We start from the raw sequence: 12,653 nt of genomic DNA, 5'->3' as shown, positions 1-12,653 counted from the left end.
GTATCCTAAATCGACAAACAGACGTGTTAAAAAAAAATAATAAACCACAAGAAAAAGGGGTCTGCCTGAGACCAGACAAAAATTGGAACATTGGCTGCTGGTAAACAGATTTGTGGTTTGACTACCCACTGAAGAGTGCATGTCTAATCTAGGTGCATGTGGATAACTGGTATTCATGCCATGATGTGAGTGAATTTAAGGCTCGGTTAGAGGCTTGAAACTTTGTATCACTGTTCAAGGCTAATAACGGGTTGAACAAGAACACCTACTGGATACAAAAGGAGAAGCTTCCATTTGCGAAGGGTGGCACATAAATGGTATATAATGCTACATTTAATTACTGATAGCGGCTGAGTCTGGAAAGCCACCATGAAGAATAAGCAAGGATGCTACTTCACACAGGATAAGTATTGTGTTTTAAAGACAGCTCTGCACTGTTGGGTCAATGGGTGCCATTACCCTCCCTCTCAATAAAACAACTGTATACCAAACCATTACTTGCCTTGTCTGGGTACTTCTGGACGAGCTCACGGACCTTGGCCACATTTCCCTGGGCGGCCTCTACAACCAGGTGCCCTGGACTATCTGTGTCAGGCTTCTGAGACAGAAGCTTCTCCAAGACAGATATCAGTGTGCCTGTAGAAAGAACATAGGATGGAATTAAAAAAGCATTGTGAAATCCTCAAGGGGAAAAAGCACTTAGAAAAGATACTAGGATGCACAACGGTTTATGTGGGGTGCGGGGTTCGGGAAGGTCAGGACACACACACACACACACAAAGGATGGTAAGGCAATAGTATGAACACTGAGGTATTTAGAAAGGATGGTTATAGAGCAGTACAAAGATTGGGGCTCAGAGAAATGATGGAAATGGAGCAATATGGAGGGTGGAGGGTTGGGGGAGCGGGAGTCTGTCACCTGAGTCTCTGCAGGTGTGTTGGACTGCAAATCCCATAATGGACTATGCTGTTGGGGGATAGTGGGAGTTGTAATCCAAAACATCTGGAGAGCCAATGGTTGCCAATCCCTGCCTTAATGCGGCGAATGATAAAAGATGCTAAAAAGCAGTACATCATTTATGTTGGGGGAGGTTAAGCCATAGAGAAACAAATAAATGGAGCACACCAAGCCTTGAAGAAGCATTTATAAAAAAAGGTGCCATAGACCGAGAATCCTCTGGCCACAGAGAAAAGATATTAACAGAGCACCACAGCCCAATGGTGTTACGTCAAAGGTTTGCTAACAGCTGTACTTTGCTTTTGGGTCATAGAGAAATTAAGGTAATGACCAGCATAGAAAATCAGACTGGCATGTGGATCGCAGCAAAACACAGCTAGAGAACGAATACTATCTGCTAACTACGGTTCTATAGTTAGGGCTTTGAGAGAGCAACAAGCAGTGTTGGGCAGGTTTGTCCTCCCCTCCCCCCCCCCAAGGTGAAGTTTCCCTAATATGTAAAGTAATAAAAAGGTGCTTGCCAGGAGGTTTACATAAATCAACATTTTCCTCAGTCCAAACCTGTGCTACATTGTTGGCGGTCCCTACCACTAACAAAGGAAACAAAAAGACTTAGACTCAAGTGTTCTTACTTCCCTGTCTTGGCTTGTGCGCTCTCAAATTCTGTTCTCTTGGCTTTTGGGCCTTCGCCTGCTCGTACATTTCAAAAACTAAATAAACCAATGTGTCTCGGTTTCTGTTTGTACAGTCCACAACAAAGATCCTCGATTTTCTACACAAAAGGGGACTCCTGACACCTCCCAACAGAGCCTTGTTCAAGATTTTAAAAAGTATATACAAACGTACAATTTGACTGTACAAATCCTTCAATTCAGGTTCACCCCTTCTGGGGCTTTTGCTTACTCACTCATTTCTGGTGATTCTTTATGTGTTATTATATTTACTTCCACCCCCTCTGGGCGTTTCTCTTGCTCTCTGGTGTCTGGCAACCCCTCCTTGGTTATTCGGTTCAGGTTCACCCCCTCATCCCCCTCTGGATGTTCCTCTTACTCTCTCGTCTCTGGTAACCCTTCGTGGGGTGTTGGTTTCTGTTTAATCCACTCTGGTCATTTATGTTCTTGGTCCACGGCCATTTTTCCTATGTGGATTCGGACTCTGAGCACACAAAGGTTTCCGTGGATGTGTTTGTATGTTCTAAATGCTCAGCATACTTCCCCAACATGCTACAAACCTGCAATTTGGCATGTGGGTAGGTTCCATGCTGTAGACAACGTAAAAACATTTTTTATTTTTTTTAAGCGGTCTGCAATGCTTACCCCTGCCATATGGCACTTCCAGCTGTAGTTCTACTTTCATTGTTCCTAAAGTTCAGCAGTTCATGAAAACTTCAGCAGTTCTTTGTTCCTAAACCTTCCACACTATCAGCATTTTAGCTGACATTAGCGCCACTCACTTGTGAAGTAACACGGGTGACAGTACAGTGCTTTTGTACTAATGCGAGTGACAGGAAACTGTGCATGTCTCTTCAATAGTGTCCACAATGACGTTGTCCATCACATTGTGGCAAATCTCTCATGATGATTACAGAAACTTCATTTCCCGCAGAAGTTGAAAAATGTATGCCCTCTCAACAGTATGAAGCTTACATGCTTCAGCTGTACATGTACGGGGATGGCACTTCAACCTTACAGACCTACACGTACGACACTTATGTTGAGGTAGCTGATGCCTCGGATGTAGATCAGAACAGCAATAATGTTGCTGCGCAATCTTAATGCTCCAACTCAAGTAGCTGGAACTGATTTCCGGGATTCATGCTTCTCATGATCACCTTTATCTGGATTGCTCCAGAGTTTTAAACAAAGACTATTTGTTCACACTAGCTTCTACAGGAAACACCATCAATATTGTCCACAAAGAAGCGTTTGTTTACTTCATTAAGTAAACTTCAAACTACGACTGAAGTAGGAATTACCTTGCGAAGCACGGGTACACTTGCTAGTCTATTATAAAACAATAAATGAGCATTTAAACAATTACACATGACAGAATACCTTAAGTCCTTGGGTACCTAAAAGACCTAAAAGGTATGTAGGATAATCACTAAACTGCTTAAAAGAAATCTTAATCACAATAGGGAAAGCATGTATCACAGAAGTACATTTCCCAGGTAGTTATATGGAGTTAGCGAATGTGTGTTAATAGAAGTGATGGGAAGACAAAGTCATAGTCAACTCCGGGTTGGATTGAAAATGGCAGTTTGTACTATCAGAGTCCAGGTCAGCTGCAGAAGAGGCAATCTTCATCCAGGTTGTTCAAATGGATTTCCAAACTCTGGCCGGGTGGGCAGAGTTTAGGAGGCCACCCTAGTTATAGTGAACATGGGAAATTCCGGGAGTTCAGCCAAACTAATTAAGGTAGCCTTGGAGAGTGGTCTAGGCTTAGTCTCGGGGGGGCCGAGAGCCGCCAAGGGTCCACATTGAGTCCACATACTAAAGTAGTTCATGATTAAGCTTAGACCGGAAGTATAAAAATACGATATTTATTATTGGCACAATAGTACTAATATAAAACATATATACAGTCAATGTTAGTCCGTGCAAAGAATACAATTCATCCCCTCCCCCTCTCCAAATACTTGAAAAGGAAGGCGAGTAAATAACAAATACACCAACAGACCACAGGAATAACAACCCTAACTTATAAAGTCCAACCCTAAGTTGACTGGGGAGGTGTGCCCAAAAGTTTACAGATTTTAATTGGGAAAATGTTAGAGGATCCTGTGGATGTGAAGATTGGTCCAGTAAAATGTCCAAGAAGTTTACTGGTAAGTAAAATACTTTTCTACCTTTTGGAACAAGTGCCAAGAGATGTAAAATAATTGTTCTTCACAAACATTTAAAGGGTGGAGTTAGGGGCACCGTTAAGTATTGTTACTACTCACCACTCCAACTCACATTTTTCCTCAGATTTGGAAGCTGAAAGGAGGGTCGCTGGAGGTAGGTTTTCCCGCCATTGGCTGTGATTGAAGATGCCCAGGAGCTGTGGACGTAAGCAAAATTCCGGTCGAGTCCAGGGGCAGAATGCAACCCTTTCCAGTTGACGAATACAGCAGGCACCAATGCCAAACACTACCAGATGCAGGAAGGCCGGCTCCAGCGATGGTCACCGATGCACAGCGACAATAGGCATCACAGTTGTCACAGCCAAAGAAAAACTTCCATCTCAGGACCCATTGACGATTGGACGCAGACATTTCAGAGGAAGGCTACTTGCAGGACAAGTTGAAGACCCCCTGAAGTTCCAAGTCAAAACGGGGTACAGCAAGGCTTCTACCGCGGAAGCCCAAACTGGTGTTGGTGAGCCCACTGGATGGCCCAGGGCCACGTCTGAAAACTCCAAACTGGGCTCCACCGGGACTGCAGCAAGAAAGTCCAAACCCACTTCCTGGCATCATACACAAATGGCAGCCACTAGCCGGTGAAAAGCAATGCTTTCCCAAGGAAATCCAGGACCATGAAAGGAATTTCCTGACCTGGCAAGGCAGGAAGAAGGCCAAAGAACAAGTAAAATATCTCATGTCATGGCTATGTTAGAACACTAGCCACTGTTAGTAGCCAAACGCAGTAAAAGCGAGGCTACTAAAACACAGTAAGCAAGGGAAAAATGTAACTGTTGCTACCAGCTTGTCTTTAGGCACATTTAAAAGTAACCAAAAAATCCTTTTGAGTATAGGTCTAGGGTAGTAGTTTTTTATTTTTTTTATTTTTGTGTGGTTATTTTAATAAAAACAGCATTAAAATAAAAAAATAAACATCACTTTGTCATTATAAATCAGTTCTACAAATTCATTATCAGAATTTTCAAAAAACACCAAATGAACAATAATGTAAAACCTTTTAGGAACTACACAATCAATTAAAATAATAAACTTATGTTAAATATCATTATACTAATGCATCAGTAATTGGCAAATGGGTGCTTTGAGGTAAAACTTTTTTAAAAAGGTGCAATGCAGCAAGGTTATAGCCATTAGAAGCATTCAAATTCATAACATATTGCCCCTGTGTATTATAAAATATACAGATCCTCAGTGCCCCCTGCACCTTTTCCCTAGCCCCTAAAATATCCCTAGTCAGGAGGAGGTTTAACCTTACAATTGAGAGCTTGGAAATGTAACCAGGTAGGCTGGAATTACCCCTGCTGGTCTTACGGCAAGGACGACTCCCACATACGTACAGTATTTCCTAACTTCTTCAATGGTGTGGATCCAGTCCATTTCCCAGATTTATAGATTTATTTGATTTTTTTTTTATTAACTGGGAAATAGAACACTCGACACAATGGTAAATTGTATGTTTTCATAATATTATTACAATCCGCCACCCACTTAATTAAGCCAAGGACAGACTTTCGCTGTTTAGTTCCTATCAGATTACATTTTCAACAGCTAGCATTATTTTGGGGAGCATAGTCCGTTTTGTTCAAAATACACGCACTTTGATGGAGAGCTGACCCAGCTTATACCCGAGTACTTTTGCTGGGACCCCCTTGAGAGTTTCGAAATTTTTCCACAGAAGCAGCCCTCTAGGCAGGACCAGTCAGTCAATGCAGATAGGAGCAAAATGTCACCACCATAAGTAATCACTGATAGAACCTTCATGTTATAAAACTTTGTAAAAGGTATCAATGAGAAGTGGCCATATTGCTTATTTAGCTGTGCAGCTTGAGCGACCAATACGGTCATTTTTGACATATAAGAAAAATGTTCACATTTATTAAAGGATTCCAATACACAAAACCCCAAATATATAAAATTTGAGACACGCTGGAGTTCGACATTGCAGAGGGACAACAAAGGTATTAAATCGTGAAAGGCCTTTGTCTTAGATACATTGATAAGCATATTTTCCTTGGTGTAGGATTCCAGAACACCAAGTTGGCGTTGCAATCCGATGACTGTATGGTCTAATAAGATCATCTTATCAGCGTATAAAATGTATCCATTAATCTATCCACGAGGTGCAGTGGAAAACAGACTCCCTCAAACACACAGTCAAAATCTGAGATGAATAAACTAGTAGCGGAGCTAAAACGCAGCCCTGGTTAAGACCACGCCTTGTCTTAATCAGTGATGAGCGCTTACCTTGTCTTATGGAAGTGCAAGAGTGAAGGGCTATAATCATGAGCAACAGCCCACCTGGGCACCCCATGGCGTAAATGTGTGCAGAGAAGCCAAGCTTGACGCCGGAGAACCCCCCCATTATTAATCTGCTTGAAACCCGTCTCTGCCGACAGTAAGGACTTTCTTACCGAAAGCTTCCAATTTACGGTTCTCATTCTCTGGAGGAGCGGCGCACTTGTGTTGAGTGCAAGCCTTTGTACTAGCCGCTGCAGACACAACCGACTCTGGTGTAGACTGCGAAGTCAGGCACTTTGGCGTGGATTCAGGTGCCTTGAATTTCTTTTCCAAGCGGCCCTTAACCGTTGGCTCCGTAAACGGGTGCCTCATCATCCGGAGGACCTCCTGCCACACATCCAATATCGGGACGGAAAAAACTGCCTTTCTCCTCTTCCCCATGTGGTCGAACATGAAGCAGTCCTTTTCCTCCTCATGGATAAGAGCAAATTGATGAAAGGCTCTATCGATCATGGCATGGAAGGCCTCAATGTCATCCAGTAGAGATGGTTGCGCAGGACTACTCAGATTATCCAGGTCCGGGTCTGTATCCCAGGTGTCTGCCCTTCTGTGAGAAGAAGATGCTGTAGAAAGAGTGTCCTGTCGAGCAATGTCAAGCTCTGAATCAGTATTACCAAAAAACAGGTAAGGTTCCCAACTTTTTTATCGGGGGACCAAGACTCAAAGGGAACTAGCTCTAAGACGAGCACAATACGCAACATGAATGAGTCTGGTACCCCTCTTTCCATTCCCCAGTGTTCTAAAGCGAAGCCACAATTATACCACACACAGATGCCTCACATATAAGCTACTGTCTAAAATCCTGAACCCAATGTGTATACAATGATTACAAAAATCTTTTTTGAAATTTATTATTTGCACATGTTGTATAACATTAAAAAGGCACTCAGTGCCAAACACACAATAATACACATTTTAGGCACTTTGCCAATGGATTAAAAAGCTGTGAATCACAAAAACCAAAAAACGTTGCGCAACAGTCAAACGTCTAAGAAAGGGGATACACAAAAAAATTTATATAACAGGGTTTCATATCATTCTGACCACTTTGTTTATATAAAACACAATCCCACAGTGAATTAGCATGGGTATTCTAGATCGATGTCGACATGTTTCGGCCTTTAATTTATTCCAGACACTATCCCTAGTGTCTTTAAACTTTCTTTTCTATGGCCATCTTCAGGACAGAATTTCTTCAAAATAAGTCAAGATAGACTTTATACCCCAACAGTAAATTTGAACAGCTGAATCTATAAAGAAATATATACAAAAACAACATATCAATCTCAAATACATTCATTTCATGGGTTCAATTATTTACAAGGTCTCGCCACATACCAATTGCTGTTAGATATATTACTTTGGCACATTACTACTCCTCGTTTAAATAGACCTGTTTAAGACTAAAACAACACGAAACATGCTTCACTTCAAAAAACTTGTGTACACCGGGGCAATGTAAGAGAGCTGTTCAAAGAATACAGCTCCTTTACTTAATTTACAATTTATAAATGATGTTGACTCTTGCAATCTTTCTCCAAATTCAATTGGAGCTAGTCAATTAATAAGCTTTCCATCTCTCATATAAACTTTCTTAGAATGCCAGGTGTCACATCTAATTACTCCACCAGGATGCGCCCTGTAATCTACTTATTTATTTAACTCTCTGCTCATAATTGTTGGCATTGGTTTTTACCCTACAGGTAAAGGACATTCCACCAGCACCTATCATGGCCCCTCAAAGGGACGGAGTATTATATGAACCATGCATATTTTAATCAGCCTGATTCTCTTTAAAAGTCATGCACAAAATGGTGTAATGATTCCACTTACTGTTGTCATCTAAAAATGCGAATTTTCCTTTTCCAAATATGGCCCGTAGTTTGTTATGTATACAGGCCTCTCAGGAAAAAATATACCACGGCACTGCTACACAGCTTCTTATGCTGCCAGAATCATCCGGGTGGAGCGAATGCCAAACGACAATGGTCATTTACACTGTCCTGAGAAAACAAGCGGCAAAAGAAAACTTCGTCACCACCACTTTTCCAATTAAAAGTTACTATTGTCACGGTGGGGCTGGCAATTATTCCATAGTTTCCACAAACTCTCCACGTCAGACTATTTAAACAAACCCTTCACTAATGGTGTGCTTACCCTCATGCAGCAGAGACCACGTTGATTTTAAACAAATGCGCGGGTTGCTTTTATTTCAGATCTCGCGGCATTGCAACGCGATGGAAACTTTATTTCAAAAGGATCGTGAAGCACCTCATGGGAATCAATCTATGCTCAGTCAAGCAAGAAAAACAAACGCACGCACGATGCGGTCAAACATGCATGCCCAGCTGTTGTCTTTTCGCAGGATCAAAGCGCAATTATCCTGCGACGTTTATGGCATACGCTTACCTTCTTCCGTCGGTGTCCACGTTCACGCCGTGTTGTTTCAACTGCATTCACAAGCGAGCCGCTGGGTGGGTTGCTAATTATAGCCCTGACTAAAATCACATGACGTTTTTCCCGAAGCCATCTGAAACACGTCCTATCACGTGAGTGCTTTTTCTTAAAGATACAGGAACGAGATTTTGATTCTATGGTGTGGAGTATTCTCAATTGTTTAATTATCTAATGATTCCCCAAATACATTGCACAAAACTCAGTGTACAATGCGCAAAAGCCCTATGTAAAATTCTCATAGGGAACAAAATGTTTTCAAAAGTTTTTTGAAACAAAAGTTTTTAAACAATTTTTTTATATATAAACAATCACCTCGCCATCAACCGATTACAGATAGTGGCTTTACAACTGGGTGTTCCATTCTACTGATAAATTCAGGCCATGTTGGGCAGTCTTTAAAGTGTAAATCCATCTTTGTTCACACAACGACAGTTTCTTTTCTCTATTACCCCCTCTAGGAGTGTTCGCGATTTTTTCAATAACAAACCAAAGAAAATCTGTGTGTTTGTTTTTTTTGTTCAAAATGGGCAACTAGAGGTTTATTTACCACCTTATTTTTTAGGCATGATCTGTGCTCACAGATACGTTGCCTAATTGGCCTAGTCGTTTTTCCAATATACAGTAAATCGCATGGGCATTTAATCCCATAAATCACCCAGTCGGTGGTGCAGGTCGTAAAAGAACGTAACTGCCACAATTTACCATTTAGGTCAACCGAGGACATATTCTTTGTAAGATCACACACGGAACAGCGACCACATTTATGGTGGCCTATTACTCGTGGCAAGTTCCAAAGTGTGGACTGGGGTGTACCACTTTGTTTAAAGGGATAGGTATGTACCAAAAGGTCCCGATAGTTCTTTTGTCTTTTGAAAGCAAATCTTGGAACAGTTGGGTTGAAATCAGAAGTTTTTAAGAAATGCCAGTGTTTTTTCACGATTCTTCTCAGATCGTTACTAATGGGACTATATGTCGTGACACATGTTATTTTATCATCTTTGATGGTTTTCTCTGGGTGAAGGCACCTTTCTCGGTTGGTGTGTTGGGCCCGTTTGAAGGCTCGTTGGATTATTCTTTTTGGGTACCCCCGTGACTTCAAGCGAAGTTTGAGATCTTTACCTTCGTTCATGAAATCACTAATGGAGGAACAATTCCTCCTAATTCTCAGAAATTGCCCCACTGGAAGGTTGTCTCGAAGACTGAGCGGGTGGAAACTGTTGTATCTCAACAGGGTGTTTTTATCAGTCGGTTTTCGGAAAAGAGTGGTTTGTAAGTGTCCCGAAAGCGTCTTCTTAATTAAAATATCTAAAAAAGATATTTGTTCAAGGTTACTTTCCATGGTAAATTGAATGTAGTTGTTTTGTGCATTTAACCAATTCAGAAAAAGATTTAGACTAGCCTGATCGCCCTTCCATATCATCAGCATATCGTCAATGTAGCGGAACCATCTGGTCACGTTGCCTTTGAAAGGATTATCTTCATGGAAAACTGATGCTGCTTCAAAAGAGTCCATGAATAAATTTGCTAGGTCTGGGGCAAATGTCGCGCCCATACTTGTCCCGTGAATCTGTTGGAAAAATAAACCATCTTATAGGAAAAAATTCTCTGTTAGAGCAAGACGTATACACTCTAAGATAAAATTTGTAGGTACCGCTTCTTGGGTTGTGGTGCGTTTATTCAGGTAGAATGCCATAACCTTTAAACATTCCAGTTGCGGTATACTAGAGTATAGTGCTGTTACGTCTAAAGTGACTAGCAGATCTGTTTGATCAATCACCAAATCTCTAGCGTTTTCCGATGAACACTTTCAGAGGTTGATAGGCCTTCCCTCGATAGTAGCTGCTGACCATCAAGGGGATGTTCCCCTGACTGAATTAAACGACTTCGATACTCTGATTCAAAAAAAGAAAAAATTGATCAGAACAGAGTCTCGCTGATGCTTGCATATTTAAAAGCTGGCATTATTCCTGAAGGCCTACAAATTAAAAATGTTCCTTGCGTCTTCACTGATAACCCGAAGTTTAAAGGTCAGTTCAGTGCAGTAGGCAATAAATGCTCTAGAGATTTTCTGATTCTCATTATAGACACATCTGTGGAAGAAGCAGATAAACAAAAGGAAGATATTGCAACCCTAGAAATCAAAATTAAGGGCAGTGAATTGATCCAAAACATCAAAGAAAAACTTGAGAAAATAGAAGATGAGATCCAAAAATTTAAGAAACTAACTTTAGATAAAAAGATCTGGAAATATAAGAAAGATATAACCAATTATAAAGAAACTATAACATACCCTTATCTTGTAGAGTCCTATTACACTGACCAAAATAAAATGACACAAAACAGAGGGCAATTTGGAGGACGACGAAAAAACAAATATGTCAGTTTTTCAAACACATCCAATTCAAGTTCTGGAAGTGATTCTGATACTATAGCCCCTTCAACATCGGCCAACACCAATGGACAAACACATTTTTTCCGTGGGAAAGGGAAACGTGGCCGCAACTGGCAACAGGGACCACCAAGAATGCAGACCCGCAATTGGCGGGGTCCACCACTGATTTGGTGATCCCGGTGTTTAATCTCTCAACACATGTTCTAACTGCCCTAGAAAGCGACATTTTAAGAAACGGTCTTAGTTTCGTCCCTACCACAAAAGCCTGGGATTTTGAAACACAGATCGAATTACAAAGGTTTTTTCGATAAATACGCCTTAAATACTTTTTCAATAACGCCCCTCCTTCGAATAAAGAAAAAAGCATTACAGGCCTAAAACCCCCTTCCACCTTTAGTCCGAATAATTCAATGGTGTCGCCAGGGGTACTGGCTTTTGAAAACAAAGTTTTAGAGGACACTCAGGTGCTTTTACAAACACGGAATCATGTAAGAGATAATATGTCTCATGGACAACGAGAGGCTCTAAAATCTCTTCAAAATAACTCCTCTTTCCTGATAAAACCTGCGGATAAAGGTGGGGGAATAGTGCTGTGGGATACGGTGTTATATGAGAGAGAAGCTCTGGCTCAACTTAACAACCCTACGTTCTATAAACAACTAGAGCGTGATCCTACCCCGAGAATCAGGGATGAGATAAAAAGTCTGATGGATCATGCATTAAGAGAGAGTTGGATTACTGTTGATGAACATAGTTTTTTGATCAACAGAAATCCATCTATCCCGGCTTTTTATCTATTGCCAAAAATTCACAAGAATGAAATTACTCCACCAGGAAGACCGATTGTCTCGGCTTTAAATTCAATTTTGGAACCCCTCTCTGTGTACACGGATTGGTTTCTGAGACCTTTTGTGAGGACCATGAAGTCCTTCATTAAGGACACCACCAGTATGATCAATCATCTGGCAGATTTGGTGATTGATCAAACAGATCTGCTAGTCACTTTAGACGTAACAGCACTATACACTAGTATACCGCAACTGGAATGTTTAAAGGTTATGGCATTCTACCTGAATAAACGCACCACAACCCAAGAAGCGGTACCTACAAATTTTATCTTAGAGTGTATACGTCTTGCTCTAACAGAGAATTTTTTCCTATATGATGGTTTATTTTTCCAACAGATTCACGGGACAAGTATGGGCGCTACATTTGCCCCAGACCTAGCAAATTTATTCATGGACTCTTTTGAAGCAGCATCAGTTTTCCATGAAGATAATCCTTTCAAAGGCAACGTGACCAGATGGTTCCGCTACATTGACGATGTGCTGATGATATGGAAGGGCGATCAGGCTAGTCTAAATCTTTTTCTGAATTGGTTAAATGCACAAAACAACTACATTCAATTTACCATGGAAAGTAACCTTGAACAAATATCTTTTTTAGATATTTTAATTAAGAAGACGCTTTCGGGACACTTACAAACCACTCTTTTCCGAAAACCGACTGATAAAAACACCCTGTTGAGATACAACAGTTTCCACCCGCTCAGTCTTCGAGACAACCTTCCAGTGGGGCAATTTCTGAGAATTAGGAGGAATTGTTCCTCCATTAGTGATTTCATGAACGAAGGTAAAGATCTCAAA

General features: G+C 41.1%; 1 protein-coding gene across 4 annotated transcripts in view; it reads right to left on the bottom strand.

Moving 5' to 3' along the window:
- MIB2 (MIB E3 ubiquitin protein ligase 2) overlaps positions 1 to 12,653 on the bottom strand; it is a 725,636-nt gene that overhangs the window by 380,019 nt on the left and 332,964 nt on the right. For all 4 annotated transcript variants that reach the window (XM_069610141.1, XM_069610142.1, XM_069610144.1 and 1 more), the window contains one exon: positions 503 to 636. In XM_069610141.1, the coding sequence (XP_069466242.1) occupies positions 503 to 636 (134 nt within the window). The remainder of the gene's footprint in view (positions 1 to 502; positions 637 to 12,653) is intronic.

The sequence above is a fragment of the Ambystoma mexicanum genome, chromosome 8 (genome assembly GCF_040938575.1).
Source record: "Ambystoma mexicanum isolate Mex_15411 chromosome 8, UKY_AmexF1_1, whole genome shotgun sequence".
NCBI classification, from domain to species: Eukaryota; Metazoa; Chordata; class Amphibia; order Caudata; family Ambystomatidae; genus Ambystoma; species Ambystoma mexicanum.
This window is presented reverse-complemented; position numbering and strand designations above follow the sequence as displayed.